Source organism: Phycodurus eques, chromosome 13 (assembly GCF_024500275.1).
Source record: "Phycodurus eques isolate BA_2022a chromosome 13, UOR_Pequ_1.1, whole genome shotgun sequence".
Classification (NCBI taxonomy): domain Eukaryota; kingdom Metazoa; phylum Chordata; class Actinopteri; order Syngnathiformes; family Syngnathidae; genus Phycodurus; species Phycodurus eques.
Window position 1 is genome coordinate 13,983,945 of NC_084537.1, and position 22,001 is coordinate 14,005,945.

At 42.2% G+C, this 22,001-nt stretch overlaps 1 protein-coding gene across 1 annotated transcript; it reads left to right on the plus strand.

Annotated features, from left to right (window-relative positions):
* Positions 1-721: 721 nt before the first annotated feature.
* onecut3b (one cut homeobox 3b) lies at positions 722-13,312 on the plus strand. The gene is made up of 2 exons (XM_061693303.1): positions 722-1,787; positions 12,963-13,312. Exons 1-2 carry the CDS (start codon positions 722-724, stop codon positions 13,310-13,312), a joined length of 1,416 nt encoding a protein of 471 aa, XP_061549287.1.
* Positions 13,313-22,001: the final 8,689 nt, after the last annotated feature.

Sequence of the window (22,001 nt, forward strand, 5' to 3'; positions counted from 1 at the left end):
ATCTGCAGAACAATTGCGCAAACACAGGATTCCTGGATTATCTTTTAGTATTTTTTTAATTCTCTTTTTTTTCTTTCGCATGTTTGTTCGTCCCTGCAAAGATTCGAGAGAAATACGCGCGAGAAATACAAATGTCACAGCCTCCGCAATAAATCAGGACGGGGTGTCATGTTTCAGGACATATTTCAGTCCTATTTTAATTTTTTTCAACGAATATGAAAAATAGGACGCAAATATCGAACAGACGTTTTACCAGTTTATTGTCATATATTTGGATCATTAGCGGAATTATTTTGAATGCATTTAACAGATCCTCTGAGGTTGTACTCGGAATTGCATTCCCGGGGATCATCTGCTCATCCATGTTTCCCACCCCTCAACCTCTTTTTATTGCCACGCAATTACAAGCGTAGTGGAGGCTCAATTCGCGCGCGTGCCCGCAAATGCGCGTCCACGCCTCTCAACCACGCGCAGATGGGAGCGCTGTTGGATCAGAGATGAGATATAACCGCGCACATCCACGCTGCACGCTTAAAGCTCCGCGACGCTGCGAGGACGCGCCACACCTGCGTGCGTGGGAACAGCACAAGTTCTCCGCGCCCGAATCGGACCGATCGAAGTTTTCTAATCGATGGATCGGCGTTCACATGTTCTGGTCATTTTAGCACTCCGGGACGGCGAGGAGGCTTAGGGAAGAGCGAGAGACTCGGAGGGGGAACAGATGGAGCTCACCATGGAGAACATCCACAGCATCTCCTCGCACTCCCAGGTGGGGAACCTGATGAGCTCGCGGCCGTCGCCTTCCCCTAGCTCCGCTTCCCGGAATCTGGTGTCGCACGCCCCCGGCGGGCGCTCGGCGATGGTCTCCGGCATGACCTCCATCCTGGAGAGCTCCGGCGGAGACTACCGGCCCGATCCATCCTCGTTGTCGGGACACATGCACCCGTCCATCAGCATGTGCGAGAACGCGATGAGTCTGAGCAACACGTACACGACCCTGGCCCCGCTGCAGCATCTACCTCCCATCTCCACCGTGTCGGAGAAGTTTCACCATCCGCATTCGCACCACCACGCCGCGGCCCACCCGCGCCTCTCCTCCGGGAACGTCAGCGGCAGCTTCACGCTGATGCGGGACGACCACCGCGGGCTCGCCCCAATGGGCAATCTGTACAATCACTACCCCAAAGAGATGTCCGGCATGGGCCACGGCTCGCTGTCCCCGCTGCCCAGCGGCCTGGGCTCTTTGCACAACCCCCAGCAGCCGCTCTCGTCCTACGGCCCGAGCGCGCACCTTCCCGCCGAAGCCAAGATGCTTTCCCCGGTGCCGGGGTTCGAGTCTCACGCCTCCATGCTGTCGAGGAGCGAGCAAGAGCACCTGGCGAGGAGCTTAGGAGGCCACGGCCACGGCATGATCTCCAACCTGAACGGCATGCACCACCACCCGCACGGCCACCTCCACTCGCAGCCCGGCGGCGCGGCGATGCTGGGGGACCGGGAGAGGCACGGCCACGGCAGCGGGCAGGGAGGCGCGGGCTCGGGCATCCAGGCGGAGGAAATCAACACCAAGGAAGTGGCCCAGAGAATAACGGCAGAATTGAAGCGATACTCCATCCCGCAGGCCATATTCGCCCAAAGGATCCTAAGCCGATCCCAGGGGACGCTCTCGGACCTGCTCCGGAACCCGAAACCCTGGAGTAAGCTTAAGTCCGGCCGGGAGACGTTTAGGAGGATGTGGAAGTGGCTGCAAGAGCCCGAGTTCCAGCGGATGTCTGCTCTGAGGCTGGCCGGTAAGCAAGTGTCATTTTATCACTGTGACATCACGGAATTGATCCGAACTTGTAAAAGGACCCACTCAACTTGCACGGGCCTCACATTTCAGCACCATGGACAGTTGATGCAGCGACAACAAAGGCCAGTCTTCAGCACTAATACACCCATGCAGCAGGGTTTCCCAAGCTTTATTAAGCCAACCTACATATTTTACATTCCTAAAAATATCATGGAACATGCGCCACCCGACAAAAATGGCACAAAAAGCCGATATAGCGGTAAAGATGTTCTGCCAACTCATTGTCCTGCTTGTCACTATACGTCGCTGGCAGGTATAGCTGAACAATGATTTTTCAGAAAGAAATATTTTTCTGACCATTTAAGGGAAATTGTGGCACACTGGTTGGGAATCGCAGACCTATAACTTCAGCAACATTCTTCTCTACTTTTACAAACTGCATCTTTTCTTTCAGATTTCAGCCCCAAAACACCATCAATCAACCGTCCACAGTTTATTGAATACATTTTTTTTAAAAGCCATTTCTCGACTGTAAACAATAGATTGTGCCCTTGTCAGGCAACTTTACGAGGGAGAAAGCGGGGGTGACCCCAGGCTGCCTGATCAATACACCAGTTCCCACTCTCCCTTTTAAATGTGGTACGCGGATCGATACTCGTATCGGGAGTTGAAAGGTGCAATAACCGCACGCTGCGTGCGACTTTTCATTGAGCAGCCTGTTGTCAAGTTTCTAAAATTGGAACACAAGACAGATGTTAAAAGTGGGCGCTATGTGCGCGTTTAACACTATTTTGATGAGTGAAATACTTAATTGCAGGTTTTAAATTCCATCCATCCATTTTCTGAGCCGCTTCTCCGCACTAGTGTCGCGGGCGCGCTGGAGCCTATCCCAGCTGTCATCGGACAGGAGGCGGGGTACACCCTGAACTGGTTGCCAGCCAATCGCAGGGCACATAGAAACAAACAACCATTCGCACTCACAGTCATGCCTACGGGCAATTTAGAGTATCCAATTAATGCATGTTTTTGGGATGTGGGAGGAAACCGCAGTGCCCGGAGAAAACCCACGCCGGCACGGGGAGAACATGCAAACTCCACACAGGCGGGGCCGGGGATTGAACCCGGGTCCTCAGAACTGTGAGGCTGACGCTCTTACCAGTCGCCAGGTTTTAAATTGAATTTCTAATATTTGGATTATTTAGCTGCTATGTGTCAAAATAGCTTGTATGTTATCTGTAATCACATAAACATCTGTGCTCTTTTATCGTGTGAAAGTGTCAATCACAACGTAACATAAGAAATGTAAACATTTGCAAATAGTCTGCCTCATACAAAAATAATGCTCAGTTTTGTTTGACAATGTAAGTGAGGAATTCATTTGACAAGATGTTTATTATTGGTTGTTGAACTGTACTGCATCATAATAGAAAGACGTGGCTAATATTTTGCTTAGTAACATGGGAGTAAATAAATATTAGGATCGCTCATATGATGCATTTCAGGTTCACTTCTGCAAACTACAACCACAGTAATAAAAATGTTGAGCATGTTCACATTTGTAAAGGAATAATTGATATACTTATTTTGTGGAAGTGGTCATAATGTTGTGGCTAGTTGGTGTAGATCAAGTGATCATGTGTCCTAAGAGGTCAGGGGTGCCGTGGGAAATTATCCAATTTCACCGAAATGATTGATTAATAACAAATATATCTTTCTTCATCTATCCATGCCAGTGACGCGTAGTGACAGGCAGAACAATGAAATCCTCTTCAGTTCAATAAATCTGCACCGTTGCCATTCATACAACAGAAAAGTTTGTGTTCAACTGAGCAGACCCAAATTTAGTACTAAGCCAATTTGTGAGTGAGATCATCGTTATTTCATTCAGTATTCATACTTTTTGTGATATTTTTGTTCGGCGGTGCGTTGTGAGATGTTTCTAATACATGGGTGCCTTGGCTCAATAGAGGATGAGAAACACAAAGACAGACAGATAGGAAGGGTCCTTCACACAGAGATGCATCACAAATTGCATGAGAACAACAGTAGACCTGTCACCCCCCGCAACTGCCCCCCCCCCCCCCCCCCCCCCCCCCACATTTTACATAAAACACAGCTCAGGGGGATAGTGCCGGAATTGTTAAATTGACAAGGGACAAAAGTGTGAGGTGTTAAACTTCCCACCATTCTATTAGTGACGTTAATACAGAACAGCGACATGGAGAAATACCAGAATTTTCAGGTATTTGAATGGATGGCTCGATAAATGGGGATTATCAGACGATTATTATCAGTGTCATTAATAGGGTAACTCCGTCCTTTTTCTGTTTGCCTGGCTTTGCACACAGGGGATCAATAGTTCTGTTTCCCAATCCCCCTCCCCCTTTCTATAGATATATATTTCCCCTCTACGCTCTGCAGCATGACAGGAACGTCATAACAAAAACACAGCGCTTCTGGCTAACAGGCAGGCAAGTTGTTGTTGTTGTTTTTTTAGCTTGAAAAACTGAATACAATGGATGGGTGAAAGACGAGCTAAAACCAACAAAGCCTTGCGCTCGTTCTAATGCCGATCCAACTTGCCTATCATCAGATATTCCTATCAATTCATTTCACAAACAATGATCCTGAGTTGGATCCAGCTTCAGAGAGTGTAGAGGTGGTGAAATGACGTGGAATATAAGCGCTGCACGTACAGTATAGGGCTATGAGATGCCATTGATTGAGTGAAGGCAGCCAGGTCTGCGCTTTGTGTGAACAGGCTGATAGAGGCTGGCTAGTGAAAGGATCAATAGCGACCTTAATAATTGATAAGTATGAGGGAGACGGAGGGTAGAAAGGCAGAAAGTGGTGGCGTAAGCTGCTTGTAACAGCATCTTGTAGGTAAGCAAAGTCAAATCTGCGGTTAACGCTCCCATCTCACGGCATCGTCGCACAAAAAGCGCGCTGTAAGTGGTTTCGGCTGTACACCCCTCAACATCATCTGACGGAAAATTCTGGAAAAAGACAATGGGCGGCCAAATTGCGACAAAAGAGTTGCCCAATGTTTGATACTTGATCGCAAAGGGGCTTTACAAAGAGCATCCATGTTTAGAGTGAGTTGTGCTTCCTTTCTGTCCATGTCAGCAAAACCTCATAGGTATGCAAGGTTGTGCTGTCATTTGATTTGAAGGCTTGCTTTATGGCCTTTGTAAAATACAGTACATCTTTATGGAGGCATGCATGTGTGTGTGACTGTTCCAGAGTGTGTCTGCGCTATACATTGTTCAGGCTTATCTGACTCGCTCTGAATCGCTATCGATTTCCTCTCTTCTGCTCTCCTTCCCTCCTTTCCTTGTTTCCTCCTCCTCGTTTCACATCTGGCTCCGGACCAGCGCATAGCATAATTTCTTTGCCCTGCACCCTTATTTCCTCCCCGTTCTCTCCTAAAACACAAGTGTGGCCTAATTATCATTATGTAAGGAAGAGATTTGCAAAGTTTTCGATATCAAAACACCCCCCCCCCCCTTCCCTTCATCAAATTTTTGCAATTATCTTTCATGACGTACAGAACAAATAATTCTTTTCCCCTCCTCCTGATTTCATGGCTACCAGGCCACACTGTGATCAATCTCAGAATTATGACATAAATTTGATTTGTGTGCAAGATTTAATGAGGCTCGAGAGTTGAAATATATCCAGCAAATGGCAGCACGGTGCTTCAGTTTACTTGTTTGTAAGTCCTGCACGGTTTAGACTTGTCATTTTGATTTAGTTCTAATTTGGAGATCCATAAGATCACGCGCCACACTAACAGTAAAGTCTGGTTGTAAAAAGTCAAACGGGTTTGTCTCTTAGAACTGCATGATTAAAACCGTCACTATGCAATACATTTGAGGCTATGTTCTTAAAACTTGAGGTTGATAATTTATATATTTTAGCTAAACCCTTTTGAATTATTTCATGTAGTTATTTAGAATCATACTTCATGCCGTGGAACAGGTGGTAAAAGGTTAAATTAGTTTATTAGTTTAGTTTAATATATTTGATTACAAAGGTAGAGATGAAGGTATTAAAACAAAAGTGTCACTTTAATTATTTTTTTGTCGCAGAGATTTTAATTTTTATTTTACATACTTTTTTTTCGTGGTTATATTTGTCTTTTAGAAAATAAAACACAGAGTTGGAAAACGTCTCTCGGGTGAAATTGGGCGTTTTATCTTAATTCGTATTGAAGGCAACGCTAAAGACAAACGGAGAAGGCATAAAAAACAAACGCCAATAGGACCGTTTACAAGCCATTCAAATGCTTCCCATCGCTTGTCTCGACAAGACAACGCGCACTTTCAATTGACAACTAAAGGAAATGTTTCAAATAATCCGATCCTGATCAATTGCGGGCGTTTTGCCGCTGCATGTGTGCTTGTGTGCTGCACGATTCTGTCCGGCAATGAGAGAGCCTATAATCTGATCAATACTATCAATGAGCGTACATCTTGAGAGGTGTGACACACAGTGATTGACACAAAACTGTTTCTCGCCTTACAGTAGTCCGTCCAGGGCGGGAGAGGGCCCGTCTCGCCGCACACAAAGCCCGATCTCATCCCTCCGTCCAGGGGTCGACTAGCAGCAGCACGGTGCGGTTAGTTCACCGTCTGCACCCCCACCCCCACCACCCCCAAAGCCCCACCCGTCCTCATTTCTCTCTCTCACACACACACACACACACACACACACACACACACACACACACACAGACACAAACACACAGAAATGTATAATTTGCTGCAATTGGCAAATTTGCCTCAATTAACCTTTCCTATGATTGCCTGTTCTTTTGTAGTTTCCACAAATATAGATTTTTAAGTGGGCTTCACTTAAGAATGTGAAAAGTTTAATATGTACTTGATTGCCTGAAAATCACTGCAATTGTACCTTTATGACGATAATAATGCTGTTTTAATTAACAATACTTTCAATGTAGTTTGCAGTGTTGCGGAATACTGCATAGTGAGAGGTGTTTCTAATAGTCCAGTTACCCAAAATTGGTCACAGGTCAATTTTTACTACGTGTAACTAATTGTCAGGGTGAAATGCTTTAAGCTGTTTTATTGATCACACAATTTCTTGGCAAATAGCTTTTTTTATGTAAGAAATTCATGTTGTCTTTATCATTAGTTTGTACATGTGCATAATATGGTAATATCTGAAATGTTATAATAAGTTTGGGTCCCAGGGAGGAAGCATATTTTATTTTAAAAAAATTATAGGAAGCATATTTCAAATTTGTGTCTCAAACTGAAAAAGTTTGGGAAACCCTGCCTGATTATTAATATATTTTGATATATTAATGTACTGCAGTGGTGCACCACTGCAAACTACAACTACAAAATGAATTTTTTTAAAAAATTTCTTTCTCAGAGGATTTCAATCTCCCCAAAGTGTTTCCCAACCTTTATTGAGCCAAAGGCATATAGTTGACATTAGAAAAAAAATCACACACACCATCAAACAATCACAAAAAAAATGTCACAAATGCCTTTTCTGCCTGTCACTATATGTCACTGGCATAGATAGATGAACAAAGATACATTTGTAGTCAATAAATATTATTTTGATCAATTAAGTGGCATGTGTGCCTAATAAAGTGCCTCGTCCAACTAATGATGATGCGAGTGTGCAGCTGCATGAGCAGTGGTAAACGAAAGGAATACAACATCTGGCGAACAGCTCTTGACTGTACATTCCTATCACCATCCTCGTCCTCCTGCGCTGACACGAATACACAAACTCTTAAATGATGAAGCACAGAATAGGAGACAATGACTTAATCTTTGTCTTAAACCGGCGGCTGAGATGAAGTGGCCGTTGTTGACATATGAAACGAGGCGAAAGCCACTCGAGACTGTGGAGTGTGGGCACTTGTCCCTTCAGAAAGGCCTATTTGATAATGAGGCACCTAAAGATAGCTCTGGGGCTTTTCTTCTTGTCTCGAGAGCGGCCAGTTTAATGAGATGCTCCCTCTTTTACTTCCCTGTGGTCCTATTCATTGCTGTGGTGCGGACCGTTCAGGGGCACCATTTGAAATGGACCTATTGATTATCTGAAATATGTATTGACCGCACTCAGTCCTTTGCATAGCAGGGTGGAGGCTCCATTGTACTCTAAGACGGTGGTCCCCAACCTAACGTGCCATACAGTAAACACAATCTATTACTGGATATTTTATGTCTGAACTTATCTTCTATTATCACTATGATATATACATTTATAAATAAATAACACATTTAACCATTATGGAAAATCAGTGGGAGCCCCGATGTTCCCATTTGAAGGTGGAGGCAGACAAATAAACCCATGCCAGCCGCCACATTAAACAAAGAGAACTTGGAAGATGAATCACCTGTAGAGATGAAAACTCTCGCTATTTTCATCAAAACGCTGCTATTAATTAGTTGAAAGTTACTTTTTCTTTTCAACGAAGTTTGTTTTTAGTCATTTTAGCTTTGTTACCTTTGGCCATGAAGAAAACGTGACGTGCGAGAACGACATGGTCAAAATAAAACAGTCTATGGATGTACAGTTGGTATGAATAGTCTACACACCCCTGTTGTGAACCAGGCTTTTGTGAAAACGAGACCAAGATAAATCATTTCAGATTTTTTCCACCACCATTAATGGGACCTATAACCTGTAGAACTCAATAATAATAACTCATAACTGGGGATGTGACTGTGTTCAGAATTAACCTACAACATTCAAACTCATGTTAAATGGGAGTCAGCACACAACTGTTACCATTTAAAGTGCCCCTGATTAACCCTAAACAAAGTTAAGCTGTTCTAGTAGACTTCTAGTAGACTTTTCCACACTAATGGTGGAAAAGTTTTGAAATAGTGTGGTCAAAGTAAAAAAGTCTTTGGATGCACAGTGGATATAAAAAGTCTACACACCCCTGCTCAAAGGCCAAGTTTGGGCAAAAATGAGACCAAGATAAATCATTTCAAACCTTTTTTCCACCATTAATGTAACCTATAACCTGTACAACCCAGTTGAACCTTCACCCCGCTGCAATCCTTTGGCGAGTGAAAGTAAAAATAAACAACTGAGATAATGTGGTTACACACCCTTTTATGTGACTGTGTTCAGACCAGTCACATTCAAACTCATGCTAAACGGGAGTCAGCACACACCTGCCACCATTCAAAGTGCCTCTGAGGAACCCCAACTAAAGTTCAGATGTTGTAATATGCTTTTCCTAATGTTTTATTTATTTCTTGAATAAGACCAAAGGTTTTGTCCCAACACTGACTGCTATTAGGGACTGTTCATAAATCCCTTCACCTTGACAAAGGCCCCAGTTCCAGTGGAAGAAAACCAAGCCCAAAGATGAACTCCAAATAAAGTTCAGAAGTTTTAGTAAACTTTTCCACATTCATGGTGGAAAACCTTTCATAATGATTGATATTGGTCTAATTTTTTTATGTATCAGAAAATTTAACAAGGGTGTGTAGATTTTTTATAGCCAATGTTTGTCCGTGAAATCATAATTTCTTTACTCAATGATCCAACCTGTATATTGAGTGGTTGGGAACCCCAGCTCCAAGCCACACAGATGCGTTTGAATGTCGGGGAAGCAGAGCGGTGTTGGCATTGCGAAATGGCCGGAAGCCCAACTTGTTGGAAAACAGGCATTACATATTAAATTATCACTATATTAGCACTAGCCTTCAGTCATTACATTAGGGAGTATTGAGTGTATTTCGAGATAGCACTTAGAGAGCCTGGAGGAGATTCTGGCTTGGCTTTACCTGAACCAATTGAATAAACGTTCCATGAAATGGTCTGGATCAATCAATATGGGGGGCTATCAATCTGAGGGCAAATTAAAACAATTGAGGAAAAAACAACAACAATAAGCAGGAGCTGGACAGAGATGTGCACATACAGGAAGTATTTTGCAATGACGCTTCGCTTGCAGTAACAAACACGTTGAGAAATGAGGATCCAAACACAAGCATGGTCACTCAGTCATGCATGCATACACATGTGCACGTTCATATTGATCTCTCCTCACAGTCAAATCTGTTTACTGTTGTTGTCTAAACCTGCTGTAAAGTCATCAATCATGTGCATGCACCACCTCCACTCTGCGGTCAGGCTTGTTGCCTTTCTTCTTCCAGCTCCTCATCCCCGTTTGCCTTTCCTGCATAGACCCACACAAGCACACACAACAAAACATTAATATTATGATGATTTTTTTCAAGAGACATTTGTGGCTCTTCCAAGACATCCTCTTTGTTCTTCCACTGATAAACAATTTCTTCTCCATTTGTCACAAAGCGCGCTCCCGAGTAATATACCACGCTCACACGCACACGCGCGCACACGCACACGCACGCACACAACTCGGTCTCGCGGATCGATGGCGATCGATCGGGTGGGGAAGGGAGCCCTGATTACTGGACTACGTGTTCGGGAGAAAACCGTGGAAAATCGATCATTGCAGCTTTTTAGGGCAGCAGAACAGAACAGACTCCTTCCAGCCTTCACAGCCAGAACCGAGCCCATGCACTGACGGTGCATCTACGCACAGCGCCCCGCGTCATTGTCAGCATTTCACAGCGCACGCCTCCAATTCCACCAGCCACACAAATAGCCGCAATCAAGGAGATTTATCCACGCGTGACCCCACCGCCTCCTCCTTCTGCTCCTCGAGATAGTTTAGGAAAGTGAAAGTTAAAGAAGATAGGGAGCACAATGCCAAATTATTTAATCTTAACTTCACAATTCAGTTTGATCAAATTGGATTAGCATGAAATATCCTGTGTGAAAATATTTGGTAAAAATTATTATTTGGAACGGTTTCTGAACGCACCACCAGAAGTAATTTTGAAACTACAGAATTTTCTATAGTGTGGCAAGCTATATACATTATTACTATTATCGTTCCTAATCCAATGTTTTATTTGTACAATTCCTTATACTAGCAAAGATTTATTTCCGAAATAGTTAAATAAATGAGAATATCATGTTATTTTATACTATTATTATATATATTATATACCCACTTTTTACCCTATGTGCCCAGAAAAATGTGCCCTCTGAGCAGCTAAAAGTGTTGCATTTTAGGTCTTTCCAGAGATGCTCGATTGGGTTTAAGTCAGGGCCATTCAAAAACAGTCACGGAGTTCTTCTGAAGCCACTCCTTCAGTGTTTCAGCTATGTGCTTAGGGTCATTGTCTTTTTTGAAGGTGAACCTTCGGGCCAGTCTGCGGCTCTGAGCACTCTGGAGAAGGTTTTCGTCCAGGATATCCCTGTACTTGGCCACATTCATCTTTTCTTGGATAGCAACGAGTCTCCCTGTCCCTGCAGCTGGAAAACAGCCCCACAGCATGATGCTAACACCACCATGCTTCACTGTTGGGACTGTATTGGACAGGTGATGATCAGTGCCTGGTTTTCTCCACACATGCCACTTAGAATTAAGGCCAACAATTTCTATCTTGGTCTCATCAGACCAGAGAATCTTATTTCTCACCATCTTGGAGTCCTTCGCACTGAGGAGAAGCTTCCGTCGGGCCACTCTGCCATAGAGCCCCGACTGGTGGAGGGCTGCAGTGATGGTTGACTTTCTAGAACTTTCTTACATCTCCCGACTACATCTCTGGAGCTCAGCCACAGTGATCTTTGGGTTCTTCTTTACCTCTCTCCCCAAGGCTCTTCTCCCCCAATTGCTCAGTTTGGCCGGACGGCCAGCTCTAGGAAGGGTATTGATCGTCCCAAACGTCTTCCATTTCACGATTATTGAGGCCACTGTGCTCTTAGGAACCTTAACTCATTCACTACCAGTCTTCCCAGTTAACATGGATATTTGACTTCTAAAGCAGTCAATGGCAGTGAATGTGAAAAGTGCAGCAGAATGTTTTTTTTAACCTTGGCCAGATCTGTACCTTGCCACAATTCTGTCTTTGACCTCTTCAGGCAGTTCTTATGACCATGATTCTCATTTGCTCTGACATGCACTAAGCTGTAAGATCTTATATAGACAGGTGCGTGGCTTTCCTAATCAAGTCCAATCAGTATAATAAAATACAGCTGGACTCCAATGAAGGCGTAGAACCATCTTAAGGATGATCAGAAGAAATGGACAGCACCCAAGTTAAATATGAGTGTCACAGGAAAGGGTCTGAATACTTATGGCTGTATGATATTTCAGTTTTTCTTTTTTAATAAATCAGCAAAAATTTCAACAATTATGTTTTTTTCCCTGTCAATTTGTGGTGGTGTGTGTAAATTGAGGGGAAAAAAAATAACTTTAATGATTTTAACAAATGGCTGCAATATAACGTAGTGAAAAATTTAAGGGGGTCTGAAAACTTTCCGTACACACTGTATATGAAACCAGGAGTGCAATATAGAACCTCTGAAGCAGCTTTAATTTTTAGAGTGTCAGATATTATTATGCTTTTGAAATACCAAATTTGCCGATTGTGGGACTAGCATAGGTTATCTAATCGTATTATTCTTTTGTATGAGCGACAATAGGTGCATACACAGCTCTATTATGCCATGTGTCATCTAGTGCATTTAATTTTTCTGCTCGTCACTATATATCACTGGCGTAGATAGACGACCAAAGAGAAATTATTTGTAGTGAATAAATAATAATTTCCAGACCTATAAATAGAAATTTGACTTCCCATGGGATGATGTGGTTGGGAATTTCTGTTCGAGACTGTACCACAACTCGCCACTTGCTGAAGTGCCGACCACATCAATTTTGTGGACTTGGCTTTGCATGGCACTGCGTACAACAGCATTGTACGCTACGGCTTTACAGGCTCCATACTTACTGGCGTAACAACATTTACATCCACACATGGATTTTACCTTGGGCAAAATATAGTAGTTCATTTGAGATGTTGATTTATTCAAGTGGATAACAGCAATCACAAGGATACATTAAAATGCAATATGAACATTGTCATGTATGTGAATAAATGTCCCATTTTATTGTTTGTTGTCATATGACTGTCTTGTCATTTCATGTTTTGTTGTCATTGAACATCTAAGATTGGTGTCCTGGAGTTTGTGTGTATTTAAAAAAAACTGAATTTGAGAGGGACAAAAATGAACCTCTTTTTTTGCTCATTTCTTGTTTTCCATACTGCCCCTCCCTTTGTGTCTCCAGCATGTAAACGCAAGGAGGAAGACCGAGGACGAGAGCGCAACCAGGTGCCAAAGAAGCAGCGGCTGGTCTTCACAGACCTGCAGCGTCGTACCTTGGTAGCAATCTTCCGAGAGAACCACCGTCCCTCCAAGGAGATGCAGCTTACCATCTCCCAACAGCTAGGCCTGGAGCTCTCCACCGTCTCCAATTTCTTCATGAACTCACGCCGCCGCTGTCCGGATCGGTGGGACGTCGAGGAGCACGCTCAAGGGGCGCACGGCCACATACACGCTGCTCACAGACACGGCAATGCTAACTCCTCGCCCGTCCACCCTGGTACCTCCTCGGTCAGCATTTTCTCTAAGGCTTGATGGAGGGAGGTCGAACACAAGCACGGAGGACGGAGCGGGTATATAGTGAGCTACAGGGTGTGTGGTTGTTTTCTTTAGCTCTTATTCATCTGCTCAAAGTGCTTATGACATGAGCAGATGAATGAGATCATATATTTTATTCTGAATGTTACTATCAGGGGTGAACTCTTCATATACCAAAGATACAGTAGCTTTAAGCCCTCAAATAACTGCACGTGGCTGAAAAAAAACACACACTGTGGTTGAGTCTTGGATAAAGGGGATTTGAAGTAAAGCCAAGGCCTTGAGAAAGAAAGGGTTCATTTGCTTTAGGTTTGGTGCTGGTTTGCTTTTTTCCCCCCAACAAGAGCCACACGATGTTCCTCACAATCAGACAGCAGATGTGCCTGCTGGGCCGCAATCCGCAGTAATTCATTTCACTAACACACAAAGGACAGTGTGTGTGTCCAGTGGTTCCTTTCACCCGCTAAACACATGCCTCCTCAATTCTCTGCAACACTGCATGTGTGTATCACGCGTCTGCATGTGTGCAACATCTTACGTGTGCCCTCTGCAACAGGCCCAGAATAACACTGCCACCTGCTGTCTATTTAAACCACATCTTCTCACGTCTGTGTTTTTTGCAGTCAGAGCCTCTATCTTGCACCAAAACATGGCAAACACAAACCAAAGATGAAACTTTAGCGCATTAGCATTATGCACGAGTGTCACTCTACAAAAAACAAATACACAGATGCGAACAACCGTATTTCCTCAAATCGTGGCCAGGGGCATCATTTATTTACTCAAATGTTGAGAGTACCAGAGTCATTAGGATTCAGATGTTTACTAGGGGGAGTCCTTCATTAGTACATTTAGAAGATTTAAAACATGTTATTCGTCTTTTTTTTCAACCATTAAAAAAAGAAAAAAGAAAAAGAAAAAAATAACTATTTTCTATTGCACTGGTCCACTGCAAAAAGGCAAATCTTCTGAATTTATGGTATTTTTAGTGAAAACATCCTACTGTACTTATTTTAAGATAGTTTTGACTTTTTTTCTAAATTTGCAGCAAGACAAAAAGATTTGTTTTAAAATAAAATAAAATAGCCCAGTAACAATATAATAAAATAGCCCAGTAACAAATGGCCCGGAGACCGGGACCAGTCCGCGGCCCGGTGATTGTGGAACACTGTCTTAAGTGATTCTCCCTGTTGGCGACAATAAAATACATACAACAAGAATGCATGGCTCGAGGGAAGGCTTTTGGTAATCCATCATCAACATTATGTCAGCAGTTGTCGCCATCAGGCGAAGATGTTTGTTCGGTTAAATGGCGTCGGATTCATTGCAAATGGTGCCGTCTTTCCCTGTGTTTGAAAAGAAACACTTTTTCATCGCGCCTTGACCTGATGACATTTTCCACAAATGAAAAAGATGGTATAAAGGTTAGTAGATTTGCTTTTCAAAGCCCCATAGTTAAGATTTAAAAATTACAGACATCTTGTTTTTCTGGGGGCAAAAAAGGAGGCGTCTATTTGGGGAGCGGCGTTTATTTGTTTGCATGTTAGAGCGGAGGACACTATTTGAGGAAATACGGTAATCACTCTGAACCTTTGATACACACTTAAATGTTAAACTAGGTTCTTAAGCTCTATGGTTCCATGGCTGTAGCCACCTAAGAGGTTATTTTCAGGTTATGTAAGGAGAACAATCAAAAAGGGACTCCCTCACAGGTCGTGGTCACCTGTGCAGGGAGCGAGCTCTGCTCTGTTCTAGCGGCCAAAGACGGAGGTCAAATGTCACAATATAGGATCCTGAGTGCCAATGATGTTTGCCTCTTTATGATAATCAGTGAACAGATGCAGCTCGTTCTTTGCCATGCGTTTGGTCCGTGTCATCACAACCATCCCACTGCAAGCACTAATGGGCATGTCGCCTAATCCATACCTCAGAAAAAAAAACACTTCATGTGATCTACAAAGTATATAAATGTAAATAACCTTTTAAATTTCATTGTGTCTTATCTAGTCCATCTACTTGCTACAGTCCCTGTGGTTGTCTTCCTTTATCTTTTCCCTCCCTAATATTGATGCGGGTAAATCTAGTACCATAGACACATGGTTTCCTCTTTCATGACTATTGTGCTATGTTGTGCTGATACTTAATGTAAAAAAAAAGCACCTTGTTAAAATATATATATATATATATATATATATATATATATATATATATATAAAAAGACTGATCCTATGCACAGACAGGGAAGGAATACCACAAGTGACTATGTAAATTTGTGAATATAATGTAGATGGACTTTCTGGAAGTGAAGGAGAACTTCCTTGATCTCTGGACTTGACTCCTTTGAATTGGACTGTCACTGCATTCCTCTGCTGATTTATTGATTTGTTTGCGGGGGGGTTACCATGAGTAGCACCTTTTTTGCGTGTTTTTCTTATCCATGTACGTGGCCAAAGCCACTAGATGTGTAGTATCTTCTAGCGGGAGATAATCGTACGAGAGAGGAGACTGGTAGAAAAAGGGTGCAGCGGGGGAGGCTCATTATCAGACGGCAATTTCATTGCATTCTCCACCATTAATTGTGCTCGGGTTCTTATGTAGAGCACTAGAACAGAGTCCCTGTTAGAGGTGTTATTTTAGGACTTTTTTTAACAGTGACAGTGATACAGCTGAGATACACCAAAAGGTGGCGACAGTTATGTATGCAGCTACCTCACAGAATGGAGTGGACTGCGTTTTTGCCGTTAACACCAACGATACTTCAAGTCTGCTGTGTTCGCTCTGGATCTGACACACACACACGCATATCCAAAGTGAGGCGCACCCACATTTCCAGAGAGCAGTCATGCCGCAAGACAAACACACAGGTGTGTTTTTGCGATGCGGGAAGTGTTGAGGGCCTTTTCCCTTCAACCAGGAGTTGGACTGCTTTAGACTCACACAACACGCATGCTTGGGGTTGAACCAATAAGCTGACTAATGGACTAGTTGACTTTACTACACTGCATCGATGTTTGAAGATCAAAGTCTATGAGTCACTAATAACGTGTTTTTGGTATGTCGCCTTCCAATCGGCCAGTTAAGAGAGGACTTTCGACTCGCCGTCAGCTGTCATCACCGCACTCTTGACGCTCTGCGGAGCAGCGAAATGCCCAGCCAACAAGGCAAACCAATCTTCATATGTCTGCGCAGGTACAAGAGAACAAAAACAAACAAAAAATGGGGCTGAGATTCGCAGTTAGGCTAGCTAGCTTTGGCTATTCCGATCACAGCTAGTCTTAAAATATTTGAAACAGCGAGACCATGGGATTGGAAGCAAAGAACGAGGGCAGGGGCGCTAAGTGAAGCTCCATCTTCATTGCCAAACTGTTCTGTGCGAAAATGTGCAGGCAACAACTGTGTGATAACGAGAACTTCATTTATATCATCCCAACCCGCACTAACCCAAATCAAGACTAGGCAAATGAATACCAATAAAGCGAGGGTGAGGGGTCATGCTACTAACCCTCCACTGACGACTCCTAAAATCCCTTCTTATATTGCTGATGGAAAGTTTTACTGGTTTCGAAACTGTGACTTTAAAAACGAGTATTGTCACGACACTTATGTCGCTTTACAACAGGAGTGTCCTAACATTTGTCGCAGTAAAGTATGGCGTACAGCTGTTCTATGCTACAAGCATGTGGAAATATTTGACCAAAAACAAGGTCAGTAGCACGGTTACTTGGAACATATGAAAGTCCGTCGTCAAATACAATAAAAGCCCAAGTAAAATAGAAACAGTAGAATTTTTATTTTATTTTTTTTTAGCCTGGCTATGATGTCATGTCTTAAGACACGCTATGGTATGGAACAGAAGTTGAAATATGCCGGCTCGTCGAAGAGAAAATCATTCGCACGGTTCTCACTAATTACTACAAATAGATTCAGCATGATGGTGAGGTTTTTTTTTTTTTTTTTTTTAACCATTTAAAAAAATTGTTTCTATGCTAGTCTGTTGAAACACGTGAAAACGTGAAACTGGGCCGTGGCACAAAAAATGGTTGGGGACCGCCGTACTGTGTTGAAATTACATAATCGATTAATCGAATCGACTTTCATTACGTTATAGTCAGATACAATAAATCTTTAGGGTAAAAGGGGAGCAACTAGAGAAGGCACCATGAATCCACTTTTGTTCTTCATACGAAAATATTTTGCATACTGTATCTTTCACTTTAAAGAGAGATTAGATGATTTCACTCTCAACACATACACACTACCAGAGATATTTTTGTGTAATTTGTAATCTGAGTGTTGATATGTATGATTGTGTCTGTTTACAATTCCCAGTAGTTCCTGCTATCTGAAATGTAGCCTTCTAATTACTGATCCAAAGAGGAACGATTTGCCTTTCCTTTGGCCCGCGTCCATCCATCCCTCTTCACTGGTCCCTCTGTCCAGGGTGGTATCACACTTTGGCAGGCATGTGTAGACAATTCATCTCGATATACCTCAAATGTTTACTGCATCTCTATGTTTGGCAATGACAATGACGCTACAGTGGCAGCAAAGGATATTTTGTAGTACTTTTTCCTGAAGGAGTGAGTAAAGTGTAAAGGATTTTATGCTTTGACGTTTTCAGTTAATTTAGTGTTCGTGTAGGTTTGCACGCTGTGCTATTTGAGGGGGAAAAAAAACATTTTAAAAAATTGGACAAAGTATGATAAAGTCAGGATCATAAAATACAAGATAAAATTAAGAAAATGATTAACAAAAAAACAGTCTATGTTCTGTTTGGCTCATTTTGTGTTTAAGGTCATCTGTGTGTTGAAGTGTATTCCATATTTAAAAAAAAGAACCAAACAAAGCCCCTCTGTGACTAGGGGTGGGACGAGCAATTCTTTATGCATGGATATTGTATTAATGTATTTGAAAATGCAGGATTAAATGTACCTCGACTGGCAGCGGAGTGGGGGGTCGGGGGGAAGAGGGGGGTGGGGTTGGGGGGCAGACAGAGAAAGAGAAAAAGACTGGGTTTGGTTTCCAAGTACATTCCTTTATGATGAGTGTCTTTTTATGTGGTGTTTATGTATTTGTATAAATTGTGTATTTGTATGCACACCAGTGTCAGTCCTGTGTCTTCCCCCATACCTTTTGTCCGTTGTTAAGCTCCGTTTGTGTGGAAATAGTCTCCACATACATGTCCGAATGTTATTTATTTATTTGTTTTTAAATCATGCAGGTACAAGAGCGGGCTTGTGTTGTGTGGGTTTCTTTTGTTTTGCTGTATTTCAGCTAACCTGTATTTAATCTCCCTGTTCAAGTCGATGGGCCGGTGGTTGTTTGTCTGCTTTAGGAGCCAGTCGAAGTGTAAACAAACAGATCGCCGGGCTGCTGCTGAAAGGCGCTTTCTTACAGTGCATCAAAATGGCGTCATTTGTTTTCCCTTCAGAGCTATGGAAGCCCCTGTGTCGATGTTCTCTCCCTCTCCCGCAACCGATCAATCAATCAGAACCAAGTGTCTTTGTGATGGTAGGAGACAATCAATTTCAAATAGAGCAAAGAGACAAAAAAAGATGGAGGGAGAGAGAGTGATGGAGGAGGAGGGCAGTGACACTGGATAGGAGAGATGCAAAGGGAAAGAGGAGGACGGCTCTCAGAGAGATGGGTTTGTGTGTGTGTGTGTGTTCACCTTTGACCTACGGAGAGTGACCTTTTCGGTGGGAGGCACCTAGGACCGTCTCCGGTGTTGCGAAGGGAGACGGGCTCTGACAGGTTAAGCGGACAGCTAATCGAAGATGTGGATCAAATGCCTGCACACGCATGCAAAGATACACACGACTGAACACACAAATGGCGCTCACCCAGAGAGCCACTCTTATCTTGATCGCTCCTAAAAAAACAAAACAAAAAATATTTTGATCGCTCCTAAAAAAACAAAAAACAAAAAAACATTTTCACATTTGTCTGCCTTCACACATAATACAGCAATGAAAACGTAAGGGCAAATTGTATGTTCAGACTGACAAAGAAAATAAAGATTCAACCAATTAGCAGACCTGCGTGTCGTTGTTTGTAGGGATGGATTCCAAATGAGGTGCTCTGCTCCCATCTGGTGGAGGAAAAAAAATGCATACATTAAAAAGGGAAACTCATAAAAAATTTTGCCCATCATTCTTCTTGAATTAAGTATTAGTAACATTAATCTAGCATATTAATGTAGAATTGATAAGGGTGTAACCCAAGGGGAGATTTTCCAAGACCCCCCTCGCAATCTTAATGGCCATTAAACATAACTACCCCTAAATGCCATTTAAGAAAAACTAAACTTGAGCAACATAATGTACGGAAAGAAGAGGAAAAACAGCTGATAAAGGAAATAATGTGGTATTTTTAATGATGATGCTGTGAAAATAACATGACTAATACATATACAGTACGACTCACAAAAGATTATGGTTATATGGCTTTTGGGTGAAATTTCTGGACAAACCTATAATGCACTATAGGACGTCCACTCATACCCCTTTTTGTTACTCTTCCAGTTTCTCCGTTGCAACCTGTTTATGACACTCTGTGACTGTAAAGCTCAGTGGCCACATTCCTCTGACAACATCCAATTTGAAGCCTCGCAATGGCAGAGTACTGTTGATTGAATTGTCAGGCGTCATCTTGATCTCATGATAAATTCTATAATTTATGTTCATAGTTTCTTCCTTAGAGGGAGTTTTCCCTACCCTCTGTTGCCAAGTGTTTGATCAAGTGGGGTTGCGTTGGTTTTCCTATACACATACACGCACTATATGTGACGAGTGTGGTTCTTGACCTGCTCAATGTTTAACATGCCTTGCGACAACTTATATATGCATTATACTATGCTATACAAATAAAATGAACTTGACGCCACAGTAAAAATAGTAAATTAACAAAATAAAACCATTGCAGTATGCTTAACAATACTCAATATATTGAAGAATTAATATAACCATAGCAAAAAAAAAGACAAAATGAATAATTAAATAACATCTAGATATAGACAGATTTTTTTCAGGGCCGATAACGATTATTAGTAGTCAAGGAGGCCAATAACCCATATATGAAGCAGATATTAATTTGCTGCAAAGGCTAGGAAAAATGGACGTGAAATTTTTAAAAAAGTTTTAAAAACTTTTCCAAAATGTCAGTATAACTAAAAAGGTAATCTTTCACTTATCTTTGCTTTAAGTTAAAACAAACAAAGAAAACTAATGCAGTGAGTTCCCATGCAGGGTCAGCAGCATCTCATAAAGTTGGCAAAATAAATACATTATTAATCAATAAAAAAACTTTAGGGTCTCCGTGGAACGTGTCGCCATATTTTTTCAAGTTCTCGACCAAGAAACTAACACTTTTCCTGTGCCGCTGTGCCCTGGTCACACTTGCCACATATAATATAACGTTCAAATTATAACTATACGCTTTATGCGACTCTTATGAGACCAGTTAACTCGTAGCAGACGGGTTATCATGGCCAAAAGTCTCAAAACTAGTTTGCTTAAGCTAGCAGGCTAGCCAACACCCTCTGCTTGTTCTGGTTTGGCAGCAGTTTCAGACTGTGAGGTTTCATAGTGTGATGCTACATTATACTCTTTAATCATTGTAGCGGTTTGCAAAGAGTAAAGAGAAACCAACTACCATCGTGTCGAAAGCATTCTACTTGTCCCAATTATATGCAACGGGGGTTGCTGTTGTAGTGGACGCGTTTACATGACGTCACCCTCACTCTAATTGAAGGGATGACCGTTGACTTGTAAAGCACCACCACCTAGCGTTGAGACTAAGAAGTACGACACATGGACGCTGTAATGTGTTCCAATGTGAAGCGTATTTAATTTTACGTAAAGGGATGGAAAATTGAACATACTACAGGGTCATACACTGTAGAAAATCTAACATAGTTTAATACTTTATGATCACTGTCTATTTTCTGTTTAAATTTTACTTGTAATTCTGCATACCTGCATTGTGTTGTCATTGTGGATACTGCTGGAACTGATGTATATTAATGTCTACCCCTTTCAATGTCTATAATTTCCTTTCAGTTTCAATAGAACTATTATGCATTTATATTGCGCATATCAACAGTTTTATACACTGTAGGTGTATTGGAAATTATCATTAAATAATTGTACTGTATATCATGGTCAACTTCCCTCACTAATTGTACAAATTAATGAATTATACAATATTTATTACTTACTACTTTCCAACGTGCAGCATCTTAATCTTCCGTTTTTTTCTTGTGCTGATTAAATTTGAATTTCTAAACTTCCTCCTCAATGCTGGTCTTATATACAGGGTGATTGAAAAGTAACTCCCTATTTTTAAGTACTTGTAATTTATTTCAGAACTATAATTCTTACAAGAAATGAACAGGAGAAAAAAGTGTATTGCATGGAGTTTTATATAAAATTCGATACGGGCGCCAGCATTAGCCACCAGTTTCCCAAGCCGCCAGGGAACCGCATTAACTGATTTCACAAGGAACTCTTGTGGGATGGAAGACATAACTTCTCGTATTCGCCCTTCAAGTTCTTCCAAAGCTGGTTTGGTAGAATAGACTTGCTCCTTTAACCAACACCACAGAAAAAAAAGGAACATGGAACATACACCAAAAAAATTTGAAAAATATTACAACCCCAATTCCAATGAAGTTGGGACATTGTGT